This window comes from Nothobranchius furzeri, chromosome 16 (genome assembly GCF_043380555.1).
Source record: "Nothobranchius furzeri strain GRZ-AD chromosome 16, NfurGRZ-RIMD1, whole genome shotgun sequence".
In the NCBI taxonomy this organism is placed as follows: Eukaryota; Metazoa; Chordata; class Actinopteri; order Cyprinodontiformes; family Nothobranchiidae; genus Nothobranchius; species Nothobranchius furzeri.
The window spans coordinates 48,006,450-48,018,596 of record NC_091756.1 but is presented as its reverse complement, the minus strand read 5'-3'; the positions used below and the strand labels follow the sequence as shown (position 1 = coordinate 48,018,596).

The 12,147-nt window shown below is 42.0% G+C and overlaps 1 protein-coding gene across 4 annotated transcripts in view; it reads right to left on the bottom strand.

The window, feature by feature from the left end:
• scn4aa (sodium channel, voltage-gated, type IV, alpha, a) overlaps window positions 1-11,670 on the bottom strand; it is a 40,722-nt gene extending 29,052 nt beyond the window's left edge. Inside the window, exons 1-11 of one of the 4 annotated variants that reach the window (XM_054749345.2) lie at window positions 11,442-11,651; window positions 10,751-10,833; window positions 3,694-3,994; window positions 3,389-3,507; window positions 3,193-3,282; window positions 2,979-3,107; window positions 1,550-1,641; window positions 1,114-1,392; window positions 972-1,035; window positions 699-840; window positions 384-581 (exon numbers count right to left, since the gene is read on the bottom strand). In XM_054749345.2, the coding sequence (XP_054605320.2) occupies window positions 384-581; window positions 699-840; window positions 972-1,035; window positions 1,114-1,392; window positions 1,550-1,641; window positions 2,979-3,107; window positions 3,193-3,282; window positions 3,389-3,507; window positions 3,694-3,945 (1,365 nt within the window). In that variant the 5' untranslated portion in view covers window positions 3,946-3,994; window positions 10,751-10,833; window positions 11,442-11,651. Of the gene's footprint in view, window positions 1-383; window positions 582-698; window positions 841-971; window positions 1,036-1,113; window positions 1,393-1,549; window positions 1,642-2,978; window positions 3,108-3,192; window positions 3,283-3,388; window positions 3,508-3,693; window positions 3,995-10,750; window positions 10,846-11,441 lie in introns of those variants that run through there. The other 3 variants (XM_054749346.2, XM_015962747.3, XM_070545763.1) reach the window with 3 other exon arrangements.
• Window positions 11,671-12,147: the final 477 nt, after the last annotated feature.

Sequence of the window (12,147 nt, the reverse complement as noted above, 5' to 3'; positions counted from 1 at the left end):
CTCCTGGCCACCAAACCAACAGCAGCCTTCCTGATCTCGAGCCACGGTGGGTGAGTACATGAATGCAAATGTACAGTGATGTAGATCTGTGTGGCTTAGTCTGATCCGACTGTTTCTAAGTCTATTTTGCCGGCTAATGCAAGAACTGGGTGGAAGACCATTTTCACGTTCAGCCTGGATGTGAAACTCAGCGTGACCGATCACTTTTCAGACACGTTTCTCTGTGAACGTCGTCTTTAAGGGCTGCTTTTGACAAAACCAGAAGAATGAACACAATTTGTTTGTAGTTTTTTTTGTTTGTTTTCATAAATTTAGCAGACACAAACTAGAATAAACATAAACACCAAACCATTAAACTCTATTTAACCATTCTCTTTTCTTACCTGCTCTTGATTTTTGAGTTGCTCTAGCAGACGTTGGAATTCTGCCTCTTTTTCAATGGCTTCCTGTTGTGTTGCTTGATTCTGTTCATCATAAGCCATGGCTACCACAGCCAGGATGAGGTTGATGAGGTAGAAGGAGCCCAGAAAAATGACCACCACGAAGAACAGCATGTATGTCCTTCCTGCTGCTCGTAGCGTCTGTGTTAGGAGCAAAGCAAAAGCTACAAAAACTTAGAAACAATTTTCCACCTGTAGATGTACTAGAATCAATGGAGGACAGATATGACCCATGAAATAATTGAAAAATGTGCCAACCAGTTGGAAAAGGTTCTCCCAGAAGTCCTGGGTCATGAGTCTGAAGAGGGACAGAAAGGCCCAGCCAAAAGTGTCATAGCTGGTGTACCCAAAGTTGGGGTTCCTCCCTGCTTTTATGCATGTGTATCCTTCAGGGCACTTTCTATCAAGAGAGAAGGAAGGTTATCACACTTTTATAAACATTCAATTGAGATTGGCTGTTCAAGAAATGTTAGAATACAAAAATAAGAAAGATAAAACAAGTCTAGCAGATATTCAGAGGATAAAACATACCCAGCATCAGAGCTGTTACCACATAGAAGAGCATCTTTGCTACCCTCCAGAAAATACTGATTGTCTAAAATAAAACGAGAAAATAAAATCAACTCCACTATAAAGACAAACTGTCCTGAAAGAAATAAACATGTAAACACACCTGGGTTCTCTATATATTCAGTAAAATTGAAAGTGCTGTTGGAATAAACTGTATCATTCATGGTGCTGAAGTTGAATGTGTCATTAAAATCAGAGGTGGTAATGAAAAATTCAGTTTCATTCATCAGAATGGGCCAGCGAATGCATTTCTGACGCAGGTTTCCCATAAAAAGCTGAAGGCCGATGAGGGCAAAGACCGCCAGGGCGAAGACGGTCAGAACCATGACGTCACTCATTTTCTTCACCGACTGGATCAACGCGCCCACGATTGTTTTCAGACCTGGGAAAATACAAGTCAGCAGACACTGACAGTCAGCCAGCTCTGCTAAATAACATTTAAATAATTTGAGGCTACATGCCGAGGCTCTGCAATTGTGTAGCTTCAAAAATAAAATGCAAGCCATGACAGATTAAGATTAATAAAGCAGAAAATTTACCAGGGATCACAGTAATTGTTTTTAGGGCTCGAAGTACACGAAACGTCCTGAGGGCCGACACGTTGCCAAGATCAACAAACTCAGTGATGTAACTATGAAAAGACAAAGGATAAAATATAATTAGACTCTAACTGATATCTAATTGTGATGCAGTGTATTTGCTGCTGTGTGACGACTGAACTTTCTAAATAAAATGTCACAAAAATCTGCAAGGAAAAAAAAGCCTTCACTCATAATTTTACTGTAGTGGGGATTAATGCCTTGTAAGTTGTACTCTGAGGGGGAAGCTCTGGTGTGCCTATTTCAGCATGGATAATTCAGCCAGAGGAGAAAGTAGATTCAGACGGCAGGATTTATGGTCTTATTTCCTGACATTTGGACATCTTGCCTCAGATTGTCTAATAGCACCACGGCTCTGCCGCTGATTCTGCTCTGCATTGTTGATTTTATGTCCACAAATAACACAAGCCTGAAGGAGTTCTGCTGTGTGGTGGAGTTGCTAATGCTAATGGTTGGCTTCTATTTCCTGGATGCTATGGGTGAGTGCATGAATGTTAAGTGACAGCATGACATAGATCTGTCAGTCATTTGAAATCCTAGATTTTCACTGTGTATTTTCTATCAGAAGCTAATGGAGGAGACTATTTTCATGTTCAGCTTGCATGAAAAACTCAGTTACCAATCAATTTCAAAAATAATAATTAAGTCACGGTTTCTTAAACCAGGCATAGACAATCCTGGTCCGGGAGTGCCGCTATCCAGCACGTTTTAGCTCCAACACACCTAATTGAATGGTTGATTCACCTGTTTACCACGTTATCAAGCTCTGCAGAAGTCTGTTAATAACCTACTGATAAAAATCAGGTGTGTTGGAACAGAGAAAAACAAAAACATGCTGGACAGAGGCACCAAAGGACCAGAATTGCCTACCCCTGGTTTAAATAGTTTTTATTTGAGAACACATTGTATGGGTGTTATTGTGACTATGTTGTTTTTAAGTTCCTTGGTTGCTGGTGATATTAATTATTACTTTACCCTACGCTTCTGCTATTAGGCACCATATCTCATTTGTTAGTTCATTTATGAATCGATCCTTCTGCCATGTGCATCACAGAACTCTCAGCCACTCGATCTGTAAAACTGAACAAGTTGCTGCCATTTTGGAATCTGCTGATGTTAGTTAGCTATGGTGACGACCAGACTGAATCCGGTTGACTCAAAAAGGTTAATGACCAGTAAACGTACACCCAAGCCTTCATTTCTTAGAGTTTCATTCATTCACCACCTGTCCAGTGGTTCTGGAAATAAACGAACAAGCACACGTGCATCTCCTTTTGTGACTGGGTGTTGAATATTGTGACGTTACTTAAAATCAAGTAAACCAAACTGTAACGTGAAGTTGTTTTGTGATGGGCACAAAGATGCTTACGCCATGCTGATCACCATGAAATCCAGCCAGTTCCAGGGATCTCGAAGGAATGTAAAAGAACCAGCACAGAAACCTCTGGACAACACTTTGATTGTTGCCTCAAAAGTATAAATACCAGTGAAAATATACCTGGAGAGAAAAGGTCAAAGTAAAGAAATCACCGGAACGACCAAAGACAGAAATATGTTGATGTTATTTGAATAAACGTACTCACTCGACCGTTTTACTCCATGCTGGTGGGTTGCTCATCGTCATGAACACACAGTTGGAGAGAATTGTAAGCATGATAAACATGCTAAATAATTTAAGTCAGAATTAAGGAAACAGGCTTAAAGACAGATGTACTTTTTTAGAGTAAGATTCATGAATACAAGTTCAGTCTAGTTTGAGTAAAACTGGCCAAAGGATATGAATGTATGAGAATTTTGATGGCTCCTCTCCTGATCAAACTAAAGGGGCTCAGCATGTAACAAGCCGGCTCAGCGTTGAACCTGTAGATGGTGTTTCCTTTAGTGATCACAATGAATGTCTGAAAGTAGATAATATAAGTTAAAATATCTCTGAAATAGAATTTTTATTAAATATTTAGGGATGACTAACTTGAACTAAAGCTATTAAAATGCCATATATGCGGCTGCCTAAGCAGATCTGGAGTTTATTAGCTCAAATATGTTCACTCGGGTTGTGTGTTTTAGCTGAGAGAGTTCAGGCTGACTTTGTGTGTTTTGTAGAAGGGGTCCAGGTCCTCTAGAGGTGTGTTGAGCCGCTCTGGAGGAGGGTCTCCATAGATAAGAGGCAGATTCTTCCCAGCCTCCAGATCACGGTGTGGAGCCTCTGGTTCTCCGTCCTCCTTTTCTACTTGTGCTGCGTTCCTCCTTTCCTCCGCGAGCCTCTCGATTTCCACCAGAGATTCCCGGGTAAAGGGGCGGAAGACATCGGTGCCAGGGCAAGGGAGCAGGGTCGCCATCTTTGCATCGCGAAGGGAGACCACCACCCTGGGGAGTCCCTAGAAGCAGCTGGAGGAGGAAATGGAAATACAGAGCCTTAGTTTTTATATGATTTAAGCATTTAAATTTATTTAGTTTATTATTTATTAATATTTAATATTCCAACACCTTCATATAAAATGTTTGATCATCCTTATTTAAATGAATGGAACACACGTTCAATTAATGCATTTACAATGGTCCCTAGTAGGAATTGATGCCTTGTAAGTCGTACAATGGGGCTGGTGCACTATTTTCAGGAAGTAGAAGCGAGCCACGTGAGAGGAGAGCTTGGACGACAGGATTTGGAAAATATTTCCTGATATTTGGACATATTGCCTCTGATTAGCTAACAGAAATGTGACTATGCCATTGACTCTGTTTGCTTTGCAACACAGATGGTTTATCTCCACAAACAACACAAGCCTGAAGGAGTTCTGCTGTGTTGTGGAGTTGCTAATGCTAATGGTTAGCTTCTACTAGTTTTCTTCTCAGATTTCTGAGAATAATGTGAGGATTCTGGGAAAATTGATGAGGATTTTTTTAAAGCTTAAAGGTGTGGAACACTGAAAACCCTTTTTTTAATGATTATTTCTGAGTCACTCTGAGTTTTCCATTCAGGCTGAACATGAAAATAGTCTCCTACACCTATCTGCTGCATTAGCTTCTGATAGAAAATAGACGATGAAACTAGGATTAGAAAATCTTGACAGATCTATGTTACAGTGTTAACATTCATGAACTCACTTGTCGTTTAAGCATACAGGAAACAGCAGAGAACGTCTTTACTAGGAGAATCTAACCGTTAGCATTAGCAACTTCACCACACATTTACACATTTGGTAGAATTTTTGAAAATCTATTTATTTTGTTCCTATCATGTTTAAAAAAAACAATACGTTTCTTAAAGAAGTATGGATATTTATAGCATGTTGATATTTTCAGAGGTAAAAAACAGAAATTAATCTATAGTCACCTACAGCCACTCTGACAAAATTTAAATAATGAGGTAAACAACACATTACTTTGTTTATGGAATTGATTAAACTATTTTGAATTGAATTTGAAATTGAGTCGCAATAATTTAAAACTTAAAGCAAATGAGAAGCTAACGGTCTCTATGGGACCAATCAAATATTTACTAACTTTTGTTTATCGGCACTTTAAAATGTTCCAAAATCTATTGATTGCCAGTCAGACAGAAAAAGGGATGGTAGCTCATAAGAAAATGGATTTTTATTTGCAAACCGTTGCCTACTCATAATTTTAAATGTGCAAAATCTCACAAAAAATTATAGATGAATAAAACATAAATCAGCAAGAAGCTGGAGTCCATCCCAGTCAGCTGAGATGATGGGACAGACTCATTTACCCTGAAAGGTGATTACAAACATGAATGCAGGAAAGATTTTTGCTCACCAACATAAAATTGTGCACCTACACGCCTGTAAAGAGATGCACATGCTCGCACAGATACAGTGGCTGCACAGCTGCTGCAGGCAATCAAGGCAGAGTGTCGCGTTACAGAAGCCCGATGACTCCGCTCATTCCTCGTTGGTTGAGTTTTCGCTCTGCGCCTCACATCCCTCTGATAAACAGGACAGCATGCCAGCTTATCTTACTGAGCTGACTCTTCTGTACTGCATGGGGCCCCAAACACACCGAGCTTCGGCCTCTGCACCCAACACTTCTCAGGCCCCCTGCCATCCTGCTATGTGACACTTGGAGCTCTTAATCTTTCATCTTAACCCCGTCACTCACCAAAGCTCATTATTACCAAAGCACACGTCAGACACCGCCTCTCACTAGCCCCTGAAGCCCTTCCATTATGGTCTAATCAGTCACCTAAAACTACAAAGGCACATCTGACTTTACATCTCCGTCTTTTGTCCCTTTCAGCTTCCCGTCTTTGGGTCTCTCTGCTCTCAAAGGTTAGCCAAACTCAAAATACACATCCTGAGCATTGATGTGTTTCTCAGTAGGGAACATTTCCTGATTACATTACATCAAGATGCTACTGCTGAAGCAATCAAACGTCCATTTATAAAGAAGCCTGGTCACACATTGGAAAAGTCCCACTAAGGAAGCTGAAGCCTTGTCTCGCACGTCAGTTAGGTAAATGATACGTCTGCACCAAGCTACGTTTATGTGTTACAGTCATTAGCATGGGTTTTCCATATTTAAGCGCCAAGCTATTAACAACAATAATATATTCTGTGTTGGTACGTGAGATTCTTTATCTCCAAGTTAACGTATGATGTGAATTCGGGCCTATTTGGAGTTTAAAGTTGCAAAGAAAAGGTGTGTTGTTTCCAAACTCTTCAATATAACAACAATAAAACCCAAAATGTAGCTGGTAAAAGTTGTAAAACGGCGCCACTGTCCCTATTAAACAAAGGTTTACCCTATTTTGTACATTTAAGAGCAATTTAAAAAAATTATTTTGTGACAATGAAGCCAAAATGGTGCTTTAGCTAGTGTCTCGATAAAATAGAAAAACTGATTCTGAATCGATTCTTATAAAAGTTCCAAGACTTGAATAGAGTCCAACAACCTATTTAATTGTTTAGCATAGTTTGGTCTTTTTACCAACACGTTCTCACACCTGAAGCTTCGAAATATTAGACTCGGTGACCAAACGTTAGTTTCCGTCGCGTTGTCAGAGGGCGATGTGCTGTGCCAGAGCGTTGTTTTCCGTTGTTACCCTCTTGCTATTTCACCTTTCCCTCACCCCAATCCTAACCTTAACCCTCTTGCACTTTCAAAACTTTGTTTCGAGTTGTAACGTCCCTCCCAAACATGGTTAACAGGAAGTTTAGAATGAGCAACCGGGTTATGGTTAGGATGGGGGTGAGGGGTAGGTTAAACAGTAACATGTTAGAGCTTAAATGTCGGTGAAATGTGCATTTTACCGCAAGCAATCGGAAGCCGACTCTCTGGCACAGCGCGTTGCCTCCTGATGCGTTGAGGTTCCCAACGTGTCAGAAACGAATGCTTGGTCACCCATCGTCATGTTTTGATGCTTCGGGTGTGAGAATGTGTTGCTTTTTACAGCAGAAATTGGAAGGAAAAGTCCAGAAGGCCATTTTAATGTTTGGGTCCAAAAGCATTAATACAGTTTCCCCCAGTGAACTGTAACTCACCCAGAGTTGCATCAGTGAATTACAGGCATAAGGTGACAGCTAAAGAAAATAAACGTTACAGCACTGACCTAGCCTGGCAAGCCAGACTAAATAAATGTATTATTTACTTAGCAAGACCAATAAATGTATTATTTAGTCTGGCCACGCTCCATTGATGGCTCTCGGTTGTGGGGCGGGTTCTACCGTTGTCTTTCAAATGATCTCCGCATTCCGCTGGACAATGAATGTGACATACTCTTGTTTCCCTCTGTTGCATCCTCCCACCCACCAGGCGTATAAAGTGCCCTGATTGGCCCACAAAGCGGATAAAGCTCTGTGATTTGTTCACTAAGCGGATAGAGCACTGTGATTGGCCCACCATTATGGACCAATCACAGCTCTTTATGTGTTTGAAACCCCTCTAGAGAGTTGTGATTGGCTAGCCAGAGTCCTGGAAGGAGCTGCAGAGGTTCCAATGGAGCATGCCTAGGCCAAACTTTGCAAAGCAAGAATTTGGTCTAGTTCACTAGGCTACCACTGACCCAAATTGGTCTTAGGTGAAGGGTGAGACAAAGAACGGTTCGAAGGATCTTTCATGGCAATTAAAACGAAGAGTCGGAGTACCCGGCCCGGAGGGTTACCGGGGTCCCACCCTGGAGCCAGGCCTGGGGTTGGGGCCCGTGAGCGAGCGCCTGGTGGCCGGGCTTTTGCCCATGGGGCCCGGCCGGGCCCAGCCCGAACCGGATACATGGGCTCGTCCAACTGTGGACCCACCACCCGCAGGAGGAACATGAAGGGTCCGGTGCAATGCGAATCGGGTGGCAGACTTGAGGTCCTACCTCAAGTGGAGGAGTTTAAGTATCTCGGGGTCTTGTTCACGAGTGAGGGTAGGAGGGATCGGGAGATCGACAGGCGGATTGGTTCGGCGTCTGCAGTGATGCGGACGCTGAGCCGATCTGTCGTGGGGAAGAGGGAGCTGAGCCAGAAAGCCAGGCTCTCGATTTACCGGTCGATCTACGTCCCAATCCTCACCTATGGTCATGAGCTTTGGGTAATGACCGAAAGAACGAGATCGCGGATACAAGCGGCCGAAATGAGTTTCCTCCGTAGGGTGGCCGGGCTCAGCCTTAGAGATAGGGTGAGGAGCTCGGACATTCGGGAGGGACTCGGAGTAGAACCGCTGCTCCTCCGGATCGAAAGGAGCCAGTTGAGGTGGTTTGGGCATCTGGTCAGGATGCCTCCTGGACGCCTCCCCGGGGAGGTGTTTCGGGCATGTCCTGCCGGCAGAAGGCCCCCGGGTCGACCCAGGACACGTTGGAGAGGTTACATCTCCAATCTGGTCCGGGAACGCCTTGGGGTCCTGCCGGAGGAGCTGGTGGACAAGGCCGGGGAGAGGACGGCCTGGAGCTCCCTAATTGGGATGCTGCCCCCGCGACCCGGACCCGGATAAGCGGAGGAAGACGAGACGAGAGACGAGACCACTGACCCATATCAATATTGAACTGGAACAGACCGAATTGGATCGGATGGTGATGATTCTGACCCTTGAGAATTGGAATTGAATCGATTCTTGAAATTCGAGTCAATACCCAGCTCTACTATTAACCTATTTTTACATTTTATTTAGTTTTATGATCTCCAGCTGGTGTCCGACAAGCCGCTGTAGAGTACCTTAGGAAATATAAGGTATGAAAGACACTTTGTTGTAGTTGTTTTCTTATTGAGGGTTTTTTAGCTTATTTTACAGACACTACATCAGATCATCTGTGAAATTTCTAAGGGGGGGGGGGGGGTATCTATTCGAGACTACATAAACAGCTGTCTTTGGATTTGAAATCTTGGCATAATCTCTGATGTAGTCTCATAGCTTGGTGCTAATCAGTTTAACAAATAAAATATAAATCTCCTTTGGGATCATTATACCATCTTACTTTCTACTGTTGGTTATGTTTTTATAGTTAAACTGAAACAAGTCATTGCATAACAGTTCTAATGAGCCAAACTGATGCAAACAAATGAAAAAGAGATGAAAGTATAGCTTTTAGAAGCCTGACCTTGCAGTTACATATATCAGCTTGCATGGGAGCAAAGGCCACATGAGCTGGGACATTCAGGCTGAAGATATAGAGCTGTAATGTAGACAGACATCTGTTCATCACAACCAGTGTGAGTACCAACACTCATCGCTGCAAAAAGCAGGCTTTAGCTTTTATGATGAGTTGCATTTAACCAGAAACCTACGGGTGCTTCTAAATAAATCATGCTGAAGTCAAAAATGCAGACTTTGATTTTTTTTTTCTTTAAATTTATGTGCAAAAAAATGAAAGCCTGTTTGTGCAGGAAATACTGAGAAAATGTTCTGGGTAAAGTAGAGATTTAAACAAACCTCCCCTCTTTACACCACTCAGGGGGTGTAATGAATCTGTAAATGACAGCTCTTCAGAGTTAAATATGACTTTTGTTAGGATCTCCTTTGGCATTTGCCACAATTCCCATCTCTTGTTTTCTCACAGGGTCATTTCCTGACACTGATTTGCCCTCTGGAAGCTTTCTTCTCCACCCAATACTCAACAGTTAATGCTGCATTTCAAACCTTGCAGGAGCCACATGAAAACAGGTGGCTTCACATCTTTCACTCTTTTGCAGTAATCAGTTGTACTTCACACTTGCACATGTTGAATTTCTGCTCAGAGGAAATATGCTATTATCCACACGATCAGTTGCATGAGTCGACAGGTTTCCCACCATTTTTCATCAAATAAAATGTATGTGGAGCCACAAAACCGACATTGTCTTGAAATGAAGATTAAAGACCTCGTAAAGTTTATTCTTCGTGATATTCTGTTGACATCAGACCACTCTTGGAACTTGGAAAAAGGAAATAAAAACATGTTTGCACATTTTGCATAACAACTGCAGATCAGGTGAAACAGCTTTTTTAATTAATATAAACACTACATTTCTTTGTGACTTTTGGTCACACTATTAGGAATCACTGCAGAGGGGCATACTACACATGGCTTCTGTGATCTCTCTGTTAGCTGATCTGAAACCAAATGTCTTGTTGTCCAGGTTGTAAATCGTTCATTGATTTCTGGGTCATAATAACGTGAAAAATCAGTTTTTAAACAGTATTATATGGCTTTTTTAAGATGATTAACCTACTAGACAGATTTCTGTCTAACCCTAACCCTGCTGTCTCAAACTGACCTGTGTGGCCTTTCATTTACATTTGATGAAGATGTGGAGAATATTCCAGCCCTCTCTTATCATATTCAGCACAGCAGAGTCAGAGCTCTCTGTGTGCAAAACACAAAAATCAGCAACATGCTTACAGAATCGCATTTCTGTTTTGGTCAATTAAAATATTTGATTGCATTTTTTAAAGACTTGCATTTATCTGTTACCTCACTTCACCTTTTAAATACTCTGGAAAATACAGAGTCCTGGCCAAGTCACATGGACTCACTTGGTGAAAGAAACTCAAAACCGACACCTTCTGCGTCCAAGAACATGTGATGCAAGACACGCAAATACACTCGGGCAGAGAAAGACATCAGAAATGTTCTCATTTACCCACAATGCATGGGATAAAACACCAGAGAGACCAGCAAGAACCAGATTCCTATTTAAATATTTATTTTGAAAGCATGACCAAACTCACATTAAAAAGCTACCTGATGGTCCCCATTGCAGCTTGAAATGTGCATTAATTAGTCCAACTGTTGGGCCTTCAAGGAGTCCATCCTATAATAAATAAGAGTTTCAGATTCTCTGTTGACATCTAAAAGGAACGCCTCCCTTCGTCCTCCTCCATATCCATAGACGTGTGAGGAGCCAGACTGCCTCAGTATAGTCTCATATCACTGATACACAGAGTAACAGTAAAGAAATGATTAGTTATGAGCATCCACAGCATCACAGAGTGAGCCAATTTGCCATGAAGACACAGGCTAAAAATAAAACTCTGCCTCGGTGGGAGAAGAGATAGTGGGGGGTAGAAGGCTGCAGAGTGTCCACACTGGATGTTACAGCCATGTGCCCATAGAGAGCCGATAGCTCACTTTGCAGGGGAGAAAATAAATGCTATTAAGTTTACTCGTGAGTTTCTCATAAAACAGAATGGAAATATTCCACTATTGCACTTTGCACTCTGGGAAAAGTTCATTTCCTGATGTAACAGTTTTTATATGAACTTTACAGAGCACCTCATTATTGTTGGAGCCAAGAAAAACATACATCAAAATTACAATAACTGTTTAAAAAATATTTACAATAACAACTCACCCAGAACCTTAGAATAAAGAGAATTAGAAATGTGTCAGCTTTATTCCAACAAATGAAAGCATACTCACCACTGCAGCAACACAATATTCTGGGAAAACATTCCAAACTTTGCAAAAGAAACTGTCCAATCTGCAGCCCTACAGCCTGCAACTTCTCACAGGAGTCATGGTGAATGATAACAAAAAAAACTTCTCTCAAATCCTTGAACCTGAAATAAAAGTCTCTCAAGTCCTACCCCGAGGACGGAAATCTCCCCTTGTGGCAGCCGGTGGGGGGGCTGCAGGACAGCTGTTATTGACGCACAGCTCGTTCCACAGTGAAGGAAGGGTTGGTCCAGGTGGGAACAGATCGGACCTTTGACATTTCCCACACAGCTGGTCGCTTGTGCGCGCAGCTGTGTCACATTTATGACAGTCTTCTTTCAAAGTCACAATGTGGAAGAGGAGGAGTGCAGCAGCGTGGGGATCTGCTGAGCGCAGACTCCTCACCATGATGCTGCAGATCAGGATATGATAGCTCTTTTTAGTCTTTACATGCATGATAGTAAATGGACAGAAAACAAAAGAACATTTCGGTGTTCTGTGGTCATTACACGGGTATGTTGCTTTTATATTCACCGCCAGGTGGCAGCCGTGCTCTTCATGTATAGAATAGTTTTTCTTTGCTAAAAAAAAAATCAAAAACTGCGAAACATAAAACTTTGAATCTAATCTTGGTCAAAGTATTTAGCCTACCGTTCAATCCCATAATATCCCCCAATAAGCTACAATGCCC